General features: G+C 44.6%; 1 protein-coding gene and 1 pseudogene across 2 annotated transcripts in view; one reads left to right on the forward strand and one right to left on the reverse strand.

The window, feature by feature from the left end:
* GABRR2 (gamma-aminobutyric acid type A receptor subunit rho2) overlaps positions 1 to 13,331 on the forward strand; it is a 57,262-nt gene extending 43,931 nt beyond the window's left edge. Inside the window, exons 10-12 of one of the 2 annotated variants that reach the window (XM_033418821.2) lie at positions 1,179 to 1,375; positions 5,619 to 5,819; positions 12,621 to 13,331. In XM_033418821.2, coding sequence (XP_033274712.2) covers positions 1,179 to 1,375; positions 5,619 to 5,819; positions 12,621 to 12,737 — 515 coding nt within the window. In that variant the 3' untranslated portion in view covers positions 12,738 to 13,331. Of the gene's footprint in view, positions 1 to 1,178; positions 1,376 to 5,618; positions 8,374 to 12,620 lie in introns of those variants that run through there. The other variant, XM_004264822.3, reaches the window with a different exon arrangement.
* Positions 13,008 to 13,108, reverse strand: LOC117199403 (uncharacterized; annotated as a pseudogene).
* Positions 13,332 to 17,631: the final 4,300 nt, after the last annotated feature.

Raw genomic sequence — 17,631 nt, forward strand, 5'->3', positions numbered from 1 at the left:
TATCAGAGCTCAGTACTTTGATAAATAAGACAATTCGACAAATGCCCAAACTTACTGTGCAAATACAAAAACTTCTTTGGCCTTATTTAGATAGACTGAGAGTTTGGGAGCAGGGCCCATATTTCATGATTTCTGGGAAGGAGAGGGCTGTACTCCCTGGAGCTGTGGTTTAGTCCTTCACAGACCCTAATGCCAGAGTAAACATTTGCAACTCATCAGAGATTTGGACAAAATCAGGTTGGGCACTGAGACATGTGAGACATGCAAGGCACAATGAAGAAGAAACCTGTATGACAGGCTTCGAGGAATTTCCACAGTCTTCCTGGACTCAGGTGAGGGAGGATGTGTTCTTTCCTTGAAGTTTGGGAAGGTTCCTTGAGAGGGGTCCTGTAGCCCCTGCTTTTTAATTTTTATTGAAGTAGAGTTGATTTTCATAGCCACTGTTTTAAAGTCCACATCTGAGCAGATCCTTTGGGAAGCTCTGCTGATCTTAGCAGCCACATCACAGAAACCCAGGCTCCCAAGTGGCTCAGAGTGAAAGGGGACAGGCAGTTGGCTGGGAGGAGAATGGGTTGGCTGCTCGGGAACAGATCCTTGCAGATCCTCACACCTCTATGAGGTGGAAACGTGCCCTGGCCACTTCCTATTAGATGTAAGAGAGAGCAAATGGGGCTTCCCTGGTGGTGCAGTGGTTGAGAGTCCGCCTGCCAATGCAGGGGACACAGGTTCGTGCCCTGGTCCGGGAAGATCCCACATGCCGCGGAGTGGCTGGGCCCGTGAGCCATGGCCGCTGGGCCTGCGCGTCCGGAGCCTGTGCTCTGTGGCGGGAGAGGCCACAACGGTGAGAGGCCCGTGTACCGCAAAAATAAATAAAAAATAAAAAGAGAGAGCAAATGTAAAATGGGACTTAGTGAACTTATTTACAAAACAGAAATAGAGTTACAGATGTAGAAAACAACCTTATGGTTACCAGAGGGGGAGGGATAAATTCGGAGATTGGGATGGACATATACACACTACTATACATAAAATCTCTTTAAGCATCATAAGACCTTGGAAGAAACATACTACAAAAATCAATATAAAATGGTTAATAGTTGAAAAAAAAAGGGACTTAGTGAAATGTGAGGGCAGCTGTGTACCCTTGTCAGTGGCTGAACTAAAGCTGGTTGCTGCAGGGATCACCACGGTGCTGACCATGTCCACCATCATCACGGGTGTGAACGCCTCCATGCCCCGCGTGTCCTACATCAAGGCCGTGGACATCTACCTCTGGGTCAGCTTCGTGTTCGTGTTCCTCTCGGTGCTGGAGTACGCGGCTGTCAACTACCTGACCACCGTGCAGGAGAGGAAACAGCGGAAGCTGCAGGAGAAGGTGAGAGAAGTTTCATTCATTTCCTTGTTGGAGCCCATGCTGCTGGTTGGATGAGAATAGCGGGAGGGAGCTTTCATGGAGAAAAGGGAGATGTTTGTGCAAAAGGAGGAGGATCCGTTTTAGAATATTCTAGCTTCCATCACAAAAGATCCCAGAAAGTAGAAAGCCTTTGGACAAAGACTAGGAAGACTTGGGTTCTTGGACCCAACTCTGCCATTTATGTTGGGCCTCAGTTTCCTCATCTGTTAAAAAAAAGTATAACAGAACCCTCACCCCACCTTCCTCCCAGGGTTATTGTAAGGGTCACAATGCCCTTACAAAAATGTATATGAGAGTTGTTTTGAAACTGTGTGGTTCTAGATGCACATAAATTATCACTATCATCACTGAACCTGTCTAGGGAGAATGTCTCTACGTCCTGTGAACAGACAGGAGGAAAGTTCTAGAATAAAAAACTCCTGTATTTATCAGTGCTCTGGCCCAGTGAAAATTCAGCCACACACAACCTTAGCCTTTAGACTCATTGGAAATACTATGCTATCTATACGATACTGCACTATAGTAAAGTCTACTGTGGGATGGAATGCAAAGGGGGAATTCAGGGCAGTGCACCTGGGCAGAGAGGGAAAATCTATCCTATTCATATGCGGACTCTTATTAATCACATTAAGAAATAAAATGCCAACTTGTTACCAAATCCTTGCTAGTCATTGTACTGATCAAAATGGGTGTTTACCTAAAAGTTGTAGAGATCAGGGGACGTGAAAATTCCACATTTATGTGTGTCTAGCTGGCTGAGAGCTCCTTAGCAAAGGGAGCTTTAAGTTTTAGGAAAGAGGACCTGTTGCCTTTTTAAAAATAGTCTTTTAATGCCCACATTATACCTGTTAAATATTTCCAGTTGTCTTCAAATATGCTAGATTTTTTAAGAGTTTATATTTTAAGTTGTCTTCAAAATACTTTTGCTTCAGCATTTGAGAATTTGTTCAATTTTTTTCCCAGCTGGTGGGATCTTAGTTCCCCAACCAGGGATCGAACCCAGGCCCTTGGCAATGAGTCCTAACCCCTGGACCACCAGGGAATTCCCTCAAATTTTGATAATCTGTGCATTGATCATTATCAGATGCCTTTGGAATATACTTAAACACTTTTGATTTGTAATCTGTTAGGCTTTCCTTGTGTAGAGCTGTTCAAAAAATAGCAAAGCCTTCATCCGACAGATATGCGCCCATGAACCATTAACAGCGCATAACTTGTACTCAGGCAGATCATTATTAACCTGTTACCATGTGATGGGCCCAGTGTTTGCCAGTGATGATATGATGCTGGCTAAAGAGCAATGAGGAAATCATACGTGGACAGCCCTTTGGGCTCCGAGTCTAGCTCCATGTCTATGGGAACAGACAGCCGGGAAGCGAGGGCTTGTTCTCCATTGTTGTCAAGCACGCGGTTGAAAGGCTGAGAAGCTGTGGTTGCTGGGGAGGCAGACCGGTGGGAGGACACGAAATCTCTCTCCCGCTGCCCCACAGAGAAGCCACTGTTCACAACGTTAACATGGCCCCCCGTGGAGCTGAGGTTCCCAAAGTGGGAGCCCAGGAGCACCTGGCCTGGATTCACCTTCTCAGCCTATTAAAGATGAAGATTAAGGGCTGTACCCCAGACCTACGGGCTCAGAATCTCCAGAGATGGCACCCTGGAATTGGCCTTGCTGACAAGCTCCCAGGCAGTTCTGATGCTCACTGAGGTTTGACTTCTGCTCTGCAGAGGGCAAAGTTGACTGGAGCCTGCTAGGTTCACCATGGTTCAAAAGGGGACCCACGCTGCTTTGGGTTGAAGCTGGCAGGCAGAGTGTAGTTCTGCTTCCCTATATGTGCTTGAATTCTTTGACTGATCATCCAGACCTGTCCAATGCGCCAGATGCCACTTAATTTTTCTTAGAAATGAGCTGATGTGGGAAATAGAGATTTTCCATAATTTGGGGCATTTCCTGATTCTAACTCAAAACCTTAAATGTCTCTTTTTATTTTAGCAGAAAGAGTTTCAGTTTAGAGCAAGGAAAAAGAAGACCCATGTCTTACAAAAAAAGAAGTCCCCAGTGATATAACAATATCTCACAATTTTACCAAAGTTTGGGTGTGATTTTATCTAAATGCAAAGAATTGAATAGATGACCTCTCACTGACCTTCTATCCTTAAAATCTATGAGTTAATTATTCTAGGAATGTATTAATGTGCTACTTAATTATTGTTGCTGATGGGACAAGACATAGAAATAGTAATGAAACAATCATGCCTGATTAAAAAAATAGCTCTCCAAACCACAGATTTCTTCAAGTGTAAAAGTACTTCAAGTAATTCTGATTTGACATAAAATCATTCATCTATTTTTGCATTCTAAAGCTTCCTGGTATCCATCTGCGTGCGTATTTCAGGATCCATGACAATAGGAGGAAATGTGTGAAATGCCATTATTTCACTTTCCCAGATGGAAAAACAGAGGCACCACAGGGCTGAGAGCCAGGTTAGAAACATATTAAAGCCAACAGGTTGAGAATAAACCCAAGGTCAGTTGGCTGGATCAGGCAGGCGTCATACCTCTGGCCAGCAACAGCCAAACACAAACCTTTTTTACTTGGGTATGTGAATCCTTGTTTAAATTTTCAGTAATCTGTACATTGATTATTATCACATACCTTTGGATTATATTTAAATACTTTTGATTTATAATGCATTGGACTTTCCTGTATAGAGTCATTCAAAACATGCCAAAGCCTCAGGGCTTCCCTGGTGGTGCAGTGGTTAAGAATCTGCCTGCCAATGCAGGGGACACAGGTTCGAGCCCTGGTCAGGGAAGATCCCACATGCCATGGAGTAACTAAGCCCATGCGCCACAACTACTGAGCCCATGCACCACAACTACTGAGCCCATGTGCCACAACTACTGAAGCCTGTGCACCTAGAGCCCGTGCTCAGCAACAAGAGAAGCCACTGCAATGAGAAGCCCGAGCACTGCAATGAAGAGTAGCCCTCGCGCACCACAACTAGAGAAAGCCCGTGCCGCAGCAATGAAGATCCAAAGCAGCCAAAAATAAATAAATAAATAAATAAAATTAAAAAAAAAAAAATAGCAAAGCCTTCATCCAACAAATATGGGTTCATGAACCAGCTGTTAACCAGAGCCAGCTTTGCTGACTCTAATGGTGGGGAGGAGTTAGACAAGACCATTCCCTTCCCTCCACCTTATAATTTCTTATAAACATTTTCATACTCACGGAAATGGTTGAAAAAAATAGGATGATATACATTCATACACCCTGCCCCTCCATCCAACATTGTTGACACTTTGCCATTTTTGTGTGAGCTTTTTCTCATATAAACATACTTTTGTTGGTGCAGCTGAACCATTAAAAAATACATGACAGGGGAAAGTGGGGAGGGGGATAAATTAGGAGTTTGGGTTAACGGATACACACTACTATATATAAAAGAGATAAACAACAAGGTCCTATTGTATAGTGCAGGGAACTATCTTGTTATAACCTATAATGGAGAAGAATCTGAAAAAACGTTTTATATATATGTGTATGTATCTCTCTATATATATCTGAATCACTTTGTTGTACACCTGAAATTATGCAACACTGTAAATCAATTATATGTCAATTTAAATAAAAAACTTGGAGGATTATCTAAGAAAAAATATATAAATAAAAAAATAAAAATACATGATAGGTACCATGACCCTTTACCCTCAAGTGGAACTCGTTAGAATAAGGACACTCTCCTACCTAATCATCTTCTGATTCATGCACATAGTGGTGGAGGTCCACGGCTGGAACCAGAAGATGTGTGTTTAAAGTCCTGAATCTGACACTAACTGTCTGATCCCAGGAGAATTGTATAGCCTCTCTTGGTCTTAGTTTTTCCTTCTGCAATTGAGGGCATTTGGACTGAATCAGTGGTTCTGGACCCTGGCTGCATAGCAGAATCACCTGGGAGCCTTAAATTAATTAGTCTAGAGTGGAGCCTGGGCATGGCCAGTTTAAAGAGCTCCCAAGGTGACTCCAATACACAGCCAGGATAGAGAATCGTTGGACAAAGTGATCTCTGGAGATGCTTCTAGTTCTGCCTTTTCTGTGGTTCTGAGAAGCCATGGGCTTTACTCTCGGCACAGGCAGCCTCCTCTGGGCCTCTCACAGGCCGAAACATGCCTGACATCTCCCCTTGTGTTTGCTGCCCACAGTTCCCATGCGTGTGTGGAATGCTCCACTCAAGAACCATGATGCTGGGTGGAAGCTACAGTGAGTCTGAGGCCAACAGCCTGGCCGGGTACCCGAGAAGCCATATTCTGACAGAAGAAGAAAGGCAAGACAAAATAGTGGTCCACCTGGCCCTGAGCAGTGAATCCAACTCCTCCAGGAAGAAGGGGCTTCTGAAGGGCCAGGTGGGTCTTCGCATCTTCCAGAACACCCACGCCATCGACAAATACTCCCGGTTGATATTCCCAGCTTCCTACATATTTTTCAACTTAATTTACTGGTCAGTGTTAGCCTAGGAGCTCTGAGGCTATGCCTGGGGAAGGGCACGGACATCTCTGGTGTCTGGCCGGCCGCCCACACGTGGACCTGCTGAGTGTGACCCCTCACAGACAGAGCAGCAGACCCTGGACCACCTCAAGCAGCATCCTGGCTCCCGGAGGAGCCCAGGGGCTCTCCAGCTGCCCTCCCCCAGGCCTCGTGGGCTTGCTCATCGTTCATGCTGTGTTGTGTCCCACTTCTTGCCACTCTGGGACTGTCTTCTTCTGTTCTTGTGTGTGAACAGGTTCATGAGAGCCTCCCTCCAATAAAAAAAAGACTCAAATGCCTCCCAGATGAATGTTCTGAGACCCTTAGGAAGCCTAGGATTCAGTTATAAAGGGAAGGGAAAAATGAAGGGCAAGCTTAGGGGCATTCTGGATAGGAGACAGGAAATTAAGATTCAAAATAGGAATAAAAAAATCTGTAAACCCCACACTGGATTAAGTGCCTATCTAGGAAAGAAAAAGAAAACTCAGATCCCAGATGAAATGATTTGACCTGGGTGAGTCTGGCAACTCGCATGATTTTGCAATATTAAGGGACATCGTTCATTCATACATCCATTCAACCATTCATTAAATATTGAATACCTGCCCTGTGCCAGTGCTTATTTTTCTCAGCAATGTGTGACGACATGCACTGAGTATTTATTGCCAACCAGGGGAACATCACCCAAACCCATCAAAGTGTAGAGTTTTTACTGGGGGCTGGCCATCTGAATATAGCTGACTGCCTGTATGGCTGACCTCAGTCTCCAGTTCCTTCAGAGGCTGAGCTGGTAAGTCTCAGCCTGAGACCCCATCATAAACCACCTTGTTGGCTTAGACCGTCTGGCATGGCCGTAGGCCCCCAGGTGATCAAAGACCCTCCAATCAGGCAGGACAGTCCAGGGGTTTAGAAGTTACCTCCCAGGAGCTAGAGGCCAAGGCCCAAACCTTTCTTTTGTCAAGGTTCATCCTTTACTGCAGAGCAATCATTGTCAATTCCTCATTGTTAATGTGAATTACTCTGCTTCTAGTATAGATTCATGCAGCAAACATTAAAAAATCCCTGCACTAGATATAGTAGGGTCCACCTTAAGAGTAAGAGATCATCTTATTCTTGTATAGCTCTCAGAAAAAGGACTGGTCAAGGATATCGTATACGATTACGTGTAAGTTAAAAAAGTATTAAGCACAACAAAAATGGTTCATCATGTAATGGGAATTCTAAGGAAGGAAAGAATGATTTCCAGTGGAAGACTGGATCTCGTGGAGAAAACAGCTTCTGAGCTGCTCCTTGAAGGGTGGGGATTTGGAGAAGAAATGTTCATGCTAGGAGCACACGTAGAAAGTACATGCTAGATATGTGCGGTCCGATGTGGTAGCCACTGGCTATATATTTATTTAAATTTAAGTTAATTAAAGTTAAATAAAATTAAAAACTCAGTTCTTGCCACGTCGTGCTAGCCACATTTCAAGTGCTCTACTCAACAGCCACATGTGGCCAGTGACTACTGTATTCAATAGTGCAGATCTCGAGAACATTTCCACAGTCACAGAAAGTCCTGTTACACAGTGCTACTGCAGATGGAAGGATTGGCCTGAGCAAAGGCATGAGAGAGGCAGGAAAGTTTGGGATTGCAGAGTATAGTTTGCGGGGCAAGTCATCTGTTTTGGCTGGATCCTAGGTTGTAGGAAGAGGTGAGAGACCAGCTTTTTCTGCAACTCTAGGGGTCACAGCAGGTCCCCCATCCCTCCCAGTGTTCATCAGGACAGCTTCCCCTCCGTGGAGTTGCCTGGCCCAAGACCAGCGGCTCTCCCAGCTTCAGGGACAAATGAAGAATGAAGGTACATAAACAAGGAAATTGGATAGTACAGGGCACCTGGACATGTTTAGAAACTTGTACTCTCTAGAGACTCTCCTAGGCCACAGTGCTACTCAAAGAATGATAATTATTGATACATTGTCATTAAATATATCCTATTGCTTTGTTTGTCTTATGTAATTCCAATACTGCTCTGCTGCTGACTACGTTGTCTTCATAAATTCATAAATTGAGGCTCATATAACATGGTGGCCTGATCACACTTAAAAAAAAATAAAGATGTATTTTAACTAGCTTATACAGTGAAACTGGAGTTCGTTCTGTAGCAAACATGTAGAATTGTAAATAGCATTTTATCATGTGGGACCATGAACCAATGACACCATCAGATTTAGCACAGCTTTACTGCAGTGTGATAATCTGACCCTACTTGAGAAAAGTAGAAAATTAAATGAGGTAAAAAGGACACAACAGTAGGAGTAGAGAACAGGAACTAAGGAAATTTTGAGAACTGAACGATTGACCTTAAAGACAGGAAGATAGAAGAGTAAACATAATTGTTATCAGGGATGCTTGAATGATACTTTATTTCACTGAATCTAAGACACTATCGAGTGTAAGATGCACCCATGGTTTATGTACCACCAAGAAAGAAAAAATGCTGCTAATTAAATTATTGCAGCCAATGATTATAAGATGAAGCCTGACTCCACCCATATTAAATTGTGAAAAATGTTCATGTAAGAATAAAAGAAATAGGTGTTATACAAAAACTGATGATCAGACATACCTCTTTGACAATAAGGAACCAACATGTATTGTGCACTTGTCTTCAAGACCTTGTGCCTGGGTGAGGGGAGGGGGCGGTGACAGATAAAGAAATGCGTGGGAAACAGCTTTCAGTCATTAAGAAGCTTACAGTGGCAGCGGGCATGGTTCAAAGGAGGGGGAGATTACAGCATTTGAAGAGTAGTGTTATTTATGGTAAATTCTGAGCAATGGATAGGTATAATTTCAACTGGGGAGGGAATATTAACATGGAGGAGGAAAGCTTGGGTGTGTCTAGGGAACAGCGAGCAGACACTCCACCAAATGCACAAAAGCCTTGGGTTCTCATCCTTCTAGTTCCATGACCCTGGTGTCAAGGGTCCTTCCAGGTTCATTCCGCTTAGAATAAACCTGGGGAAGAAACTGGACGGGTCTGGTCTGGGCCACGTATGTCAAAGATAATCAGTGTTCTGGGCTGTGAGTAAGTTGAGACAGAACTCTTTGAAACCACTTTGATTTGGTTCAATCTTTTTGTAAACCTCAGCAGAAGGGAGAGCATGAATTTGGAAAATGGAGAGCTGCTGAGTTTCAGGGAACCAATGAGGCAGGAAAATAATGAGAATAATGTTAAGCTCAGTGATGTTTGAGAACCTCTGCCTGTGTGCTGATGCTGACAGAGACCAGGAAGCCAGGCGAAGGCACTATTCCAGTGGAAGGTGAGGAGTTTGGTCTGGCAAGCAAGTGGAGATGTCAAGTAAAAAGTTATAAACACTGGTCTGCGGCTGGAGGGAGGTAAAGATTTGGAACTACCCTCCCCGATGTGCTCAATGAATGAAGCTATCAAGGTGGACAAAACTCCTAAGGAGAGAAGCGGAAGAGAGAAGGCCTGCAAACGAGAGCTTGGGAGTATTTATTTAGGTGGGAAGAGAAGGGTTGATCAGAGAAATGGAAGGAGAACCAGAAGAGTGTGTCACAGATGCAGGAAGAAGGCATACTCTCAAGTGGAGGAGGGTAGGGCTGGGGGCAAATAATAACCACAAAACTTGAGAAGGGTAAGGGCTATGAACAGACATGGCAAGATGGAGTCCAGAGGCTAGGTGGGATAAATCATGCAGGTAGATGGCCTTCCATGGCAAAGAAGAGAGACCGTTCTCTCCAGCGTACGAGGTTTATGTCGGTAGAAGGAAAAGTGTTCAGAGAACTGCTATTTACAATGGAACACTGGACTTCCCTGGTGGTCCGGTGGTTAAGACTCCGCGCTTCCAGTGCAGGGGGTGTGGGTTCCATTCCTGGTCAGGGAGCTAAGATCCCATAAGCTGCGTGGAGAAGCCAAAAAAATAATAATACCATGGAAGACTATTTTAGACTCTTGTTTACTTGAAGAACTTAAAAATAACACTATGGCATACCTTGTGTGGGTGAAAGTTGTGGTCTCAATGGTGCGTTCCCCAAACTCTTCAGTTGGAACTGGGGGGCGTGGTCCAAGAACAGAGTCTATAACCCAGCTACCAGGTCTGTGGACAGAGCTTGGGGAGCAGCAGTCTCGAGGACTCGTGCCGTCCTCCGTCTCCATACACGTGGGGTGGGCGCTGCCGGGCGGGAGCGCGGCACCTGCCTCAGCCGCCACAGAAGGCGGGAGGACAGACATTAAAGCAACTGCTCCGGGACTTCCCTGGCGGTCCAGTGGTTAACGCTCTGAGCTGCTACTGCAGGGGGCGAGGGTTCGATCTGTGGCTGGGGAACTAGGATCTCGCATGCCGCACAGTGTGGGCAGCTGCGTTGTGTAAAGGATGGCATATCGAGTGCCTTCTCTGTGCCTGGTGCCACGGTGAGAGCGGGACGTAGGGTTCCTAATTCAGTTCTCCCATAAATCCTGCCAAGGTTGGAAGGATTTCCCCTAGTACACACCCACGGAAGAGTGCTGCCTTCCATAACTGTGTGAACACATCAGGTAGGTGGACTTTGCATGAAACAATTCATTTCGCACAGTATTTTCAGGGAAAAGTGATTTATTTCCTTACTTAGATGGACAGAGAAGGGGCTGAAAATAAAACCCAAATTGGCCTGGGTTGTGCTGAAACATGTCGACCTGGAGTTATCCCTACACCCAGATGGAACCTGGAATTAAACTAGACCACGGGGTTGGCTCCTTGAGGCTGGAAGCTGGCCTGTGGGACGTGCAGCCATTCAGAGGGTCCTACCCACCCCCAACTCCCCACCAATCCCTAAGAAATGTGACACAAGTTAAAATGGTACCCACAAGGAAGGCTGTGTGCCCAACATGTGTCTGAGGGCAAATACACTGGTCTATCTGCACTGAGAGCTAAATCTGGTGCGAAAAGGGCCCTACATCCCAGCCTGTCCAACCTCCAGAGCCATCGGAGAGTGTCCACACCTGTAGTATAAATACATTCCCCACTAGCAGATTGACTAAAACACTCAGTCCTCACCTTCAGACCTGCAGATGTCATCATGGAATGGCATTCGGGTCAACCCTTGAGAACATTACATTTGGGGTTTAAAAGATAAATAGAAAAACCAACCTCAGGTGTAGGAAACCATTGATGAATCTAAACTGGCCAGGTTTATGATGCAAATGCACTTCACCTTGCGCATTTAGCCCAAGGCATCTCACACTTTAACGTGCCTATTAGTAACCTGGAGACCTTGTTAATAAACTTTATTTATTTTTTAAACTTTTTAAATTAATTTATTTATTTTGGCTGTGCTGGGTCTCAGTTGTGGCCCATGGGATCTTTAGTTACGGCATGCGGACTCTTAGTTGTGGCATGAATGCAGGATCTACTTCTCCAACCAGGGATCGAACCCGGGCCCCCTGCATTGGGAGCGCGGAATCTTACCCCCTGGACCACCAGGGAAGTCCCTGTAGACCTTGTTAAAATGCAGATTATCATTCAGTAGGCTTGGGAGGGGACCTAGGATTATGCATTTCTAACGAGCGTCCTGGAGACATCAGTGCTGCTGGTCTGCAGACCATATCTCAAGTACAGAGGCCCTAGAGACCACCTTCCCTCATTTAAAGTTGAGCTCAGATGTCACCTCCCCTTTGTGACTTTTCCTGACATCCTCTCCCTTGCCCAGGCTTAATTTATTTTTAACTCACCTGTGTTTCCAAAGCATCTTATGCATTTGTGCACTGACGCACTACCTCTATGTTGTGATTATTCTCCTTAATCCATGCTTCCCAGCCCTGGTTTAGTCACCTGGGGAGCTGTTGAAAAAAATCTCAGTGCCTGAGCCCATTCCCAGAGTTCCTGGTTTCCTTGTACTCACAACTCTTTTTTTGGTTTTTGTTGTTAATAACATTAACTCTTTTTTAAAGGCTGGTACTAAAGTCTGAAATAAATTTCTCTGGGAGAGTTTTGCATAGCTTGCAAACTGGGTTCCCTGGGATACAAGGGGCTCTCTGGGGGTGCTTCAGGGTCTGCTCTGGGGGAGGACCCTGGGAGATAGGAGAGCAGGAATGAGCAGAGTGTGTGGGGACTGGGCTGTGGACCCAGCCAGAAAGTGAGGGAGGGCACTGAGGAAAAGAAGCCCACCCTTCCTCTTCCCAGCGATCTGTTCATCCCAATCTTGGGCAAACCAACCAGCCCAACAGGGATACTTAACCTACTATGAGCAGGTGTTTTACAGGAACCCAGTCCTTTAATCCTTCCAAGAATCCAGTGAAGTAGGGTTTAAAGGCGGTAAGAGGTAAAGATGGCAAGTTACAGGCCAGAAATGGAACTTCTGGCCCCAAAACCTTTTCACTTTTTACGTTTTCCTCCTATAAAGCTCTGGGGTCCGAGACACAAAGGGCCCAAGGGAAGTTTCCATCTTCTCCTATCAACATTCCTCCCATCAGTCCAGAAGGTACCTAGCCTCCTGGCATGGGTGGAATGGAGGCCGGAGGTGGGAGGGACAGGCAGGCACCACCACCCGCAGAGCTTTGGTTTTCTGCTCTGACATCAGATTTGCCCAAACTGCTGGGAGGAAGATTCCAACCCCAGGTCCTGGTCCTCCGGTTGCCAGACTCTTCTAGCCTCCAGCCTTTATCCAGGTCCTCCTCCCGTCACCTTTCCTCTTCCCCCAGAGAGCACCTCTTCTCCCCCATGTCTGCGCTGCCGTGGCATCGGAAGGGCTGCAGAGTGGAGCATGGCCACGAGCCTCTCTCCTTCCTCCTGTGAGCAGAGAGAGTACACCTGGGTGAAAGCTGTAGCAGAGGATGTAATCACAGAGGTAACAAGCCCTAGAACGTCAGCTCCAGAGAGAAGGGTTTTTGTCTATTTTCTTAGCTGCTGTATCTCAGGGTACATAACAGCGTTTGGCACATGTTAGATGCTCAGTAAGTAGTGACAGAAGGAATTAATGAAAGCTACTGGTTTTTTTGTTGTCGTTTTTTTTTTCTTTAATTGAATTATAGTTGATTTACAATGTTGTGTTAGTTTCTGCTATATAGCAAAGTGATTTTGTTATACATAAAAAATATGAACGGTTCACAAATTTGCTTGTCATCCTTGAGCAGGGGCCATGCTAATCTTCTCTGTATTGTTCTGATTTTAGTATACAGTATGTGCTGCTGAAGCGACACGAAAGCTACCGTTTGTAAGTACCCACTATGCTCTAGATGCTGTGCTACACACAGATGATGGTCATTTTTCTCTCCAAAAACCTTAGGCTTTTGCATTTGTTTAATTTTAATTTCACTGTTTTCCTTGATTATTTTCTTTTTTTAATTGAGATGTTGGAGAAGCAGGAGACAGTTGTGCCTCACCTATTGCAAAAATGTAACAATAAACTTCCTCAAACTAAGATATTCTTCATAGTTACACTGTTTACACATAAGGACACAGGTATATTTTTTACAGAAAATTTTTTTTAACTCTCCTGTTTGTAGAGAAATTGTTTCAAAGATATTGCCTTATAGCTTTGCAATTAGAAAAAAAGATGATTTACTTACGTCATGTCATTTACTCTTACCTGTTGCAATATCTTATTCCTGTTCAATATGCAGGCAGGAAACTAGAGATTAAGTGAATGCATTTTGCCAGCTGTGTGCCCTTGAGTAATCTACTACTCTCTCTGAGTTTTAGTTTCTCTATCTGAAAAAAAAGAAGGTGATAATTTTGGCCTCTTAGGATGGATGTGAGGACTGAGTTAAAGTGTCTGAAGTACTCAGCCCAGTGCTGGGCCCAGAAAAATAAGAAGTAGACAAAGGAGAGGAGAAGGAAGAAGGAAGAGAAGGAAAGGAGAGGGAAGAAGGGGAGGAAGAGCGTTGCCAACTTTTAACTTTGCTAGATGAAAACATTTAAAACCACCCCACAGGGCTTCCCTGGTGGCGCGGTGGTTGAGAGTCTGCCTGCCGATGCCGGGGACACGGGTTCGTGCCCCGGTCCGGGAAGATCCCATGTGCCGCGGAGCGGCTGGGCCCGTGAGCCATGGCCGCAGAGCCTGAGCGTTCGGAGCCTGTGCTCTGCAACGGGAGAGGCCACACGGAGCTTTTGGGGACCACCTTTCTAGGGGGATGTCTCGCCCTTCATTTTGCAGATAAAAAGACCCAGAGAGGTTGAGTAACAGGCATCATGTGAGACAGCTAGTTTTTAAAGGATAAGTGCCTGCCCAGATACCCTCTTCTGCTGGTTATAGAATTCAAATTAGTTAATATGCATCAAATTACATGAAGTTGGTGACAGCACGTGACCTGGGTTGAGACTTGTCACTTTGGCTACAGATTTCATCCTCTCAGCCCTCTGACCCAGTGGGACACCTGTGAACACCCAGACTGCACAGGTTCTCCCTGAAGTTGGAATATGATGGCCCACCTCTCAGGATTCTTCACTGAATCATGCTTTTCACTGAGCATCGTAGAGTATATTTCTGGCCTCAGGAGAAGTCCTTTGAAAAAATTTGCTTGATGTCACTGAATGCCATCCAGGTTGATGCATTTGCTTTCAGTGACTTGCTGAATGTCATCTGTCTCAGTTTCAATTAGACTCAGCTACGAGCGACAGAACATGGGCTTAAGAAGAAAGAAGTCTGGAAGTGGCAGTCCAGCGTGGTATAGCAACTCAGCTCTATGCAGTCCTCAGGGACTGAAAACTCAGGCTCCTCCCAGCTCACGGCATGTGGCCCTAGAGTGTGACCCTTGACCTCATGATCTAAGATGGTGGCAAGAGCTTTAGCCATCTTTTCTGCCACTGGAGAAGCAGGAAGCTTAAGGGGATAAAGGAGAAAAAGGGCATGCTGGCTAGCTTTCAAGGAAAGTTCCAGGAGGCTGCCACACACTTTCCATTGGCCAGAACTTGGTCCCTTGGTCACATCCACCTGCAGAGAATGCTGGGAAATATACTTATTCTGAATAGACATATACCTAGCCCCAAACAGGGAAGTCTGGAAGAAAGGGAAAGCATAGAGCGTAGGAAAGAGCAGTTCCTGCCATACTAGGCAAGAGCACACCCACTGGTTTCCAGTAAGCACCAGCTGAGAATTGTGAGGAAGCTCATATCTGAGAACAAAATATTTGGCCTTTGCCTTCTCCCTCCCTTTCTGTTCTACCTCAAGTGTGAGGCGGAGAGAAATGGGGCTTTCTAAAGCATTGTGGTGATACCAGGAGCTTCTGTTACAGCTGAGCTCAGAGAGACTTGGAATGTTTCTGTGCCTAGAAATAGGACCTGGGCAGTGAGTCCCCACCGCTGTTTATTTTGGGAGAGGGTAGGGTTTCTCCCTTTCCCTCCAGCTCTGCCGATTTGAGGGGCAAGCAATGGGGTCGGTAAATCTGAGCAATTCTCCTTGGGGTAGTCTGCGGAGTTCCAAAGCCCCCAATTCCACCGCTGCCCCCTGTCCTCCCCACACCCTAAGGGGAGATTGATCACCAGATTCAAGAGGGCAGCACACGGCCTCCAGGGTGATTCGCCGCCTTAGTTGTCTTCCCAGGAGTGATGGAGGGTTTGCCCAGAGTTACCCCCATCCTCGTCGTCAACAATAGTACATTGTTTTGAGATGTCCTGCTGGCTGAAGGGATGTAAATGTGATCAGAGAGGAGAGGAGAAGTTCTTCTGAGTTTGACTATTTTTAAGAAATCGAGTCAGTAAGTAAATATGATAGACATGTATTGAAAATAAGAAGAATACAGGAGTGAGATAAGTAGCTGGAGTTTATTGCTCTGGAAGTTCTTTCTTAATAAAAGAAAAAAGACTACATTTAAAAACAACATTGTGAATAACAATGCGTCACTAAAGGAGTTACTAGTCTGGACCATTTGATTCAAGTTACTGCTTACCTTAAGGTCGTAGTGTCCAAGAACAAAGGTATCTGTTGTCTTCTACCAAATTATCCTGCTCTTGTCTATTGAATGTTAGTCAATAGTCTGCATGAATATGGACATCTAAATAGTTGGCATGTCTAGTCATATCTGTATTTCTGGAAGAGCTACCTTTTAATAAACAATTATTACATAACCTACAGCTGACAGTTTTTATTGGACATGATTTACATGCGCAGACCTTAAGTGTACCGTGCAATGAATTTTAATGTATATAACCTTTAATCCACCTTCCCGTCGAAAGATATACCATTTCTGACACCTCATAAAGCCTCCTCGCATCCCATTTCCAGTCAGTCCTCATGTTCACCTCCCCATGACCCGACAGCCAATGTTCTGTATCACCGTTAGATTTGTTCTGTCATTTCTAAAACTGCATATAAATGGTAGTATAAGGTAGGCACCCTTTTATGTTTTTTCACTCTACGTAACATTTTTGAGATGAATTCATGTAGTTACATGTATCTGTAGTTCATTCCTGTTTGCTGCTGAGAAGTAGCCCATTGTTGGAATAAATTGTGATTTCTTTATCCATTCTCCTGTGATAGATATTTGGATTGTTTCCAGTTTGGAGAAGTAAAGCCTCTTATAATAATTAAAATAAATAAGTTAAATAAGCAAATAATGACTTTATAACTCATAAACAAAGAAACTGGCAGGTGTGCAGGTGTGTGTGCCTGACTTAGCAGCACAGAAACATGCTCATCAAGAAGTCCCTGGACTACATTGACAGATGGATGGATAAAGAAGTTGTGGCACATATATACAATGGAATATTACTCAGTCATAAAAAAGAATGAAACTGAGTTATCTGTATGGAGGTGGATGGACCTAGAGTCTGTCATACAGAATGAAGTAAGTCAGAAAGAGAAAAACAAATACTGTATGCTAACACATATATATACAGAATAAAAAAAAATGGTTCTGAAGAACCTAGGGGCAGGACAGGAATAAAGAATTTGTAGAAGTTGGTAGGATGAAGCAAAATTCATGCAGTTTAAAAAAGTTGTTATCTATCAGTTGCAATCAAATGAGGAAAATAGGCTTGGTTTGAAAAGGCATGTCTACAATTTAGAGATGAGGCAATCCTGATGGGCTCTTCATTGTTCCATTTTACAGTGGAGAACATCCCTGGGCTCTTAGTTTCCTTAGCTGTAAAGCAGAGGCACTAATTCCCACCTAGCCGACCTCCTAGGGTTGGTGTGAGAAGCAAATGAGAGAATGTTAGCTTAAAGCTCTAAGGGCAAGGTGGTGGTGGGCTCTATCACAGCTTCACAGTTTTCCCTTGAGAGACTACAGTGGAACATTTTACATGTCGCACACTTTTTGTTTATTAACTCATTTACCTCCCTAAGAAGTAAGTGCAGTTGATGTCTTTCCATTTTACAGATGAAGAACTTGAAGCCTTGGCAGGTTTACACCCAGAAGCCACCCAGGTATACATGGCAGCACTGGGATTTGAACCCAGGTCAAACTAGCTCAAATCTGAGCTGTTACTATTATGCCATCTGCCTTTCTAAGCACTTGTCATCATACCTCCTCCTAGCCACCCACTGTACAGTAAATGTCTTCATCCACAGCCTTTCTTTCCTCGTGGGAGGGTTGCTATATTCAAATTCTTTGGCATGTTATCTACTAGATGTAACAGAAGGAAGCTGAAAGTTTGCCTAAAATCTTAATGATTTCCCTTTTTGGTCTTCCTGGAGGTTTGCAGTGAGACGGTTGAGTCAGCCGTATTCTTGGGGTAAACTTTGTATTTGCAAAACAATCAAAACCTCTAACC

The sequence above is a fragment of the Orcinus orca genome, chromosome 12 (genome assembly GCF_937001465.1).
Source record: "Orcinus orca chromosome 12, mOrcOrc1.1, whole genome shotgun sequence".
Classification (NCBI taxonomy): Eukaryota; Metazoa; Chordata; class Mammalia; order Artiodactyla; family Delphinidae; genus Orcinus; species Orcinus orca.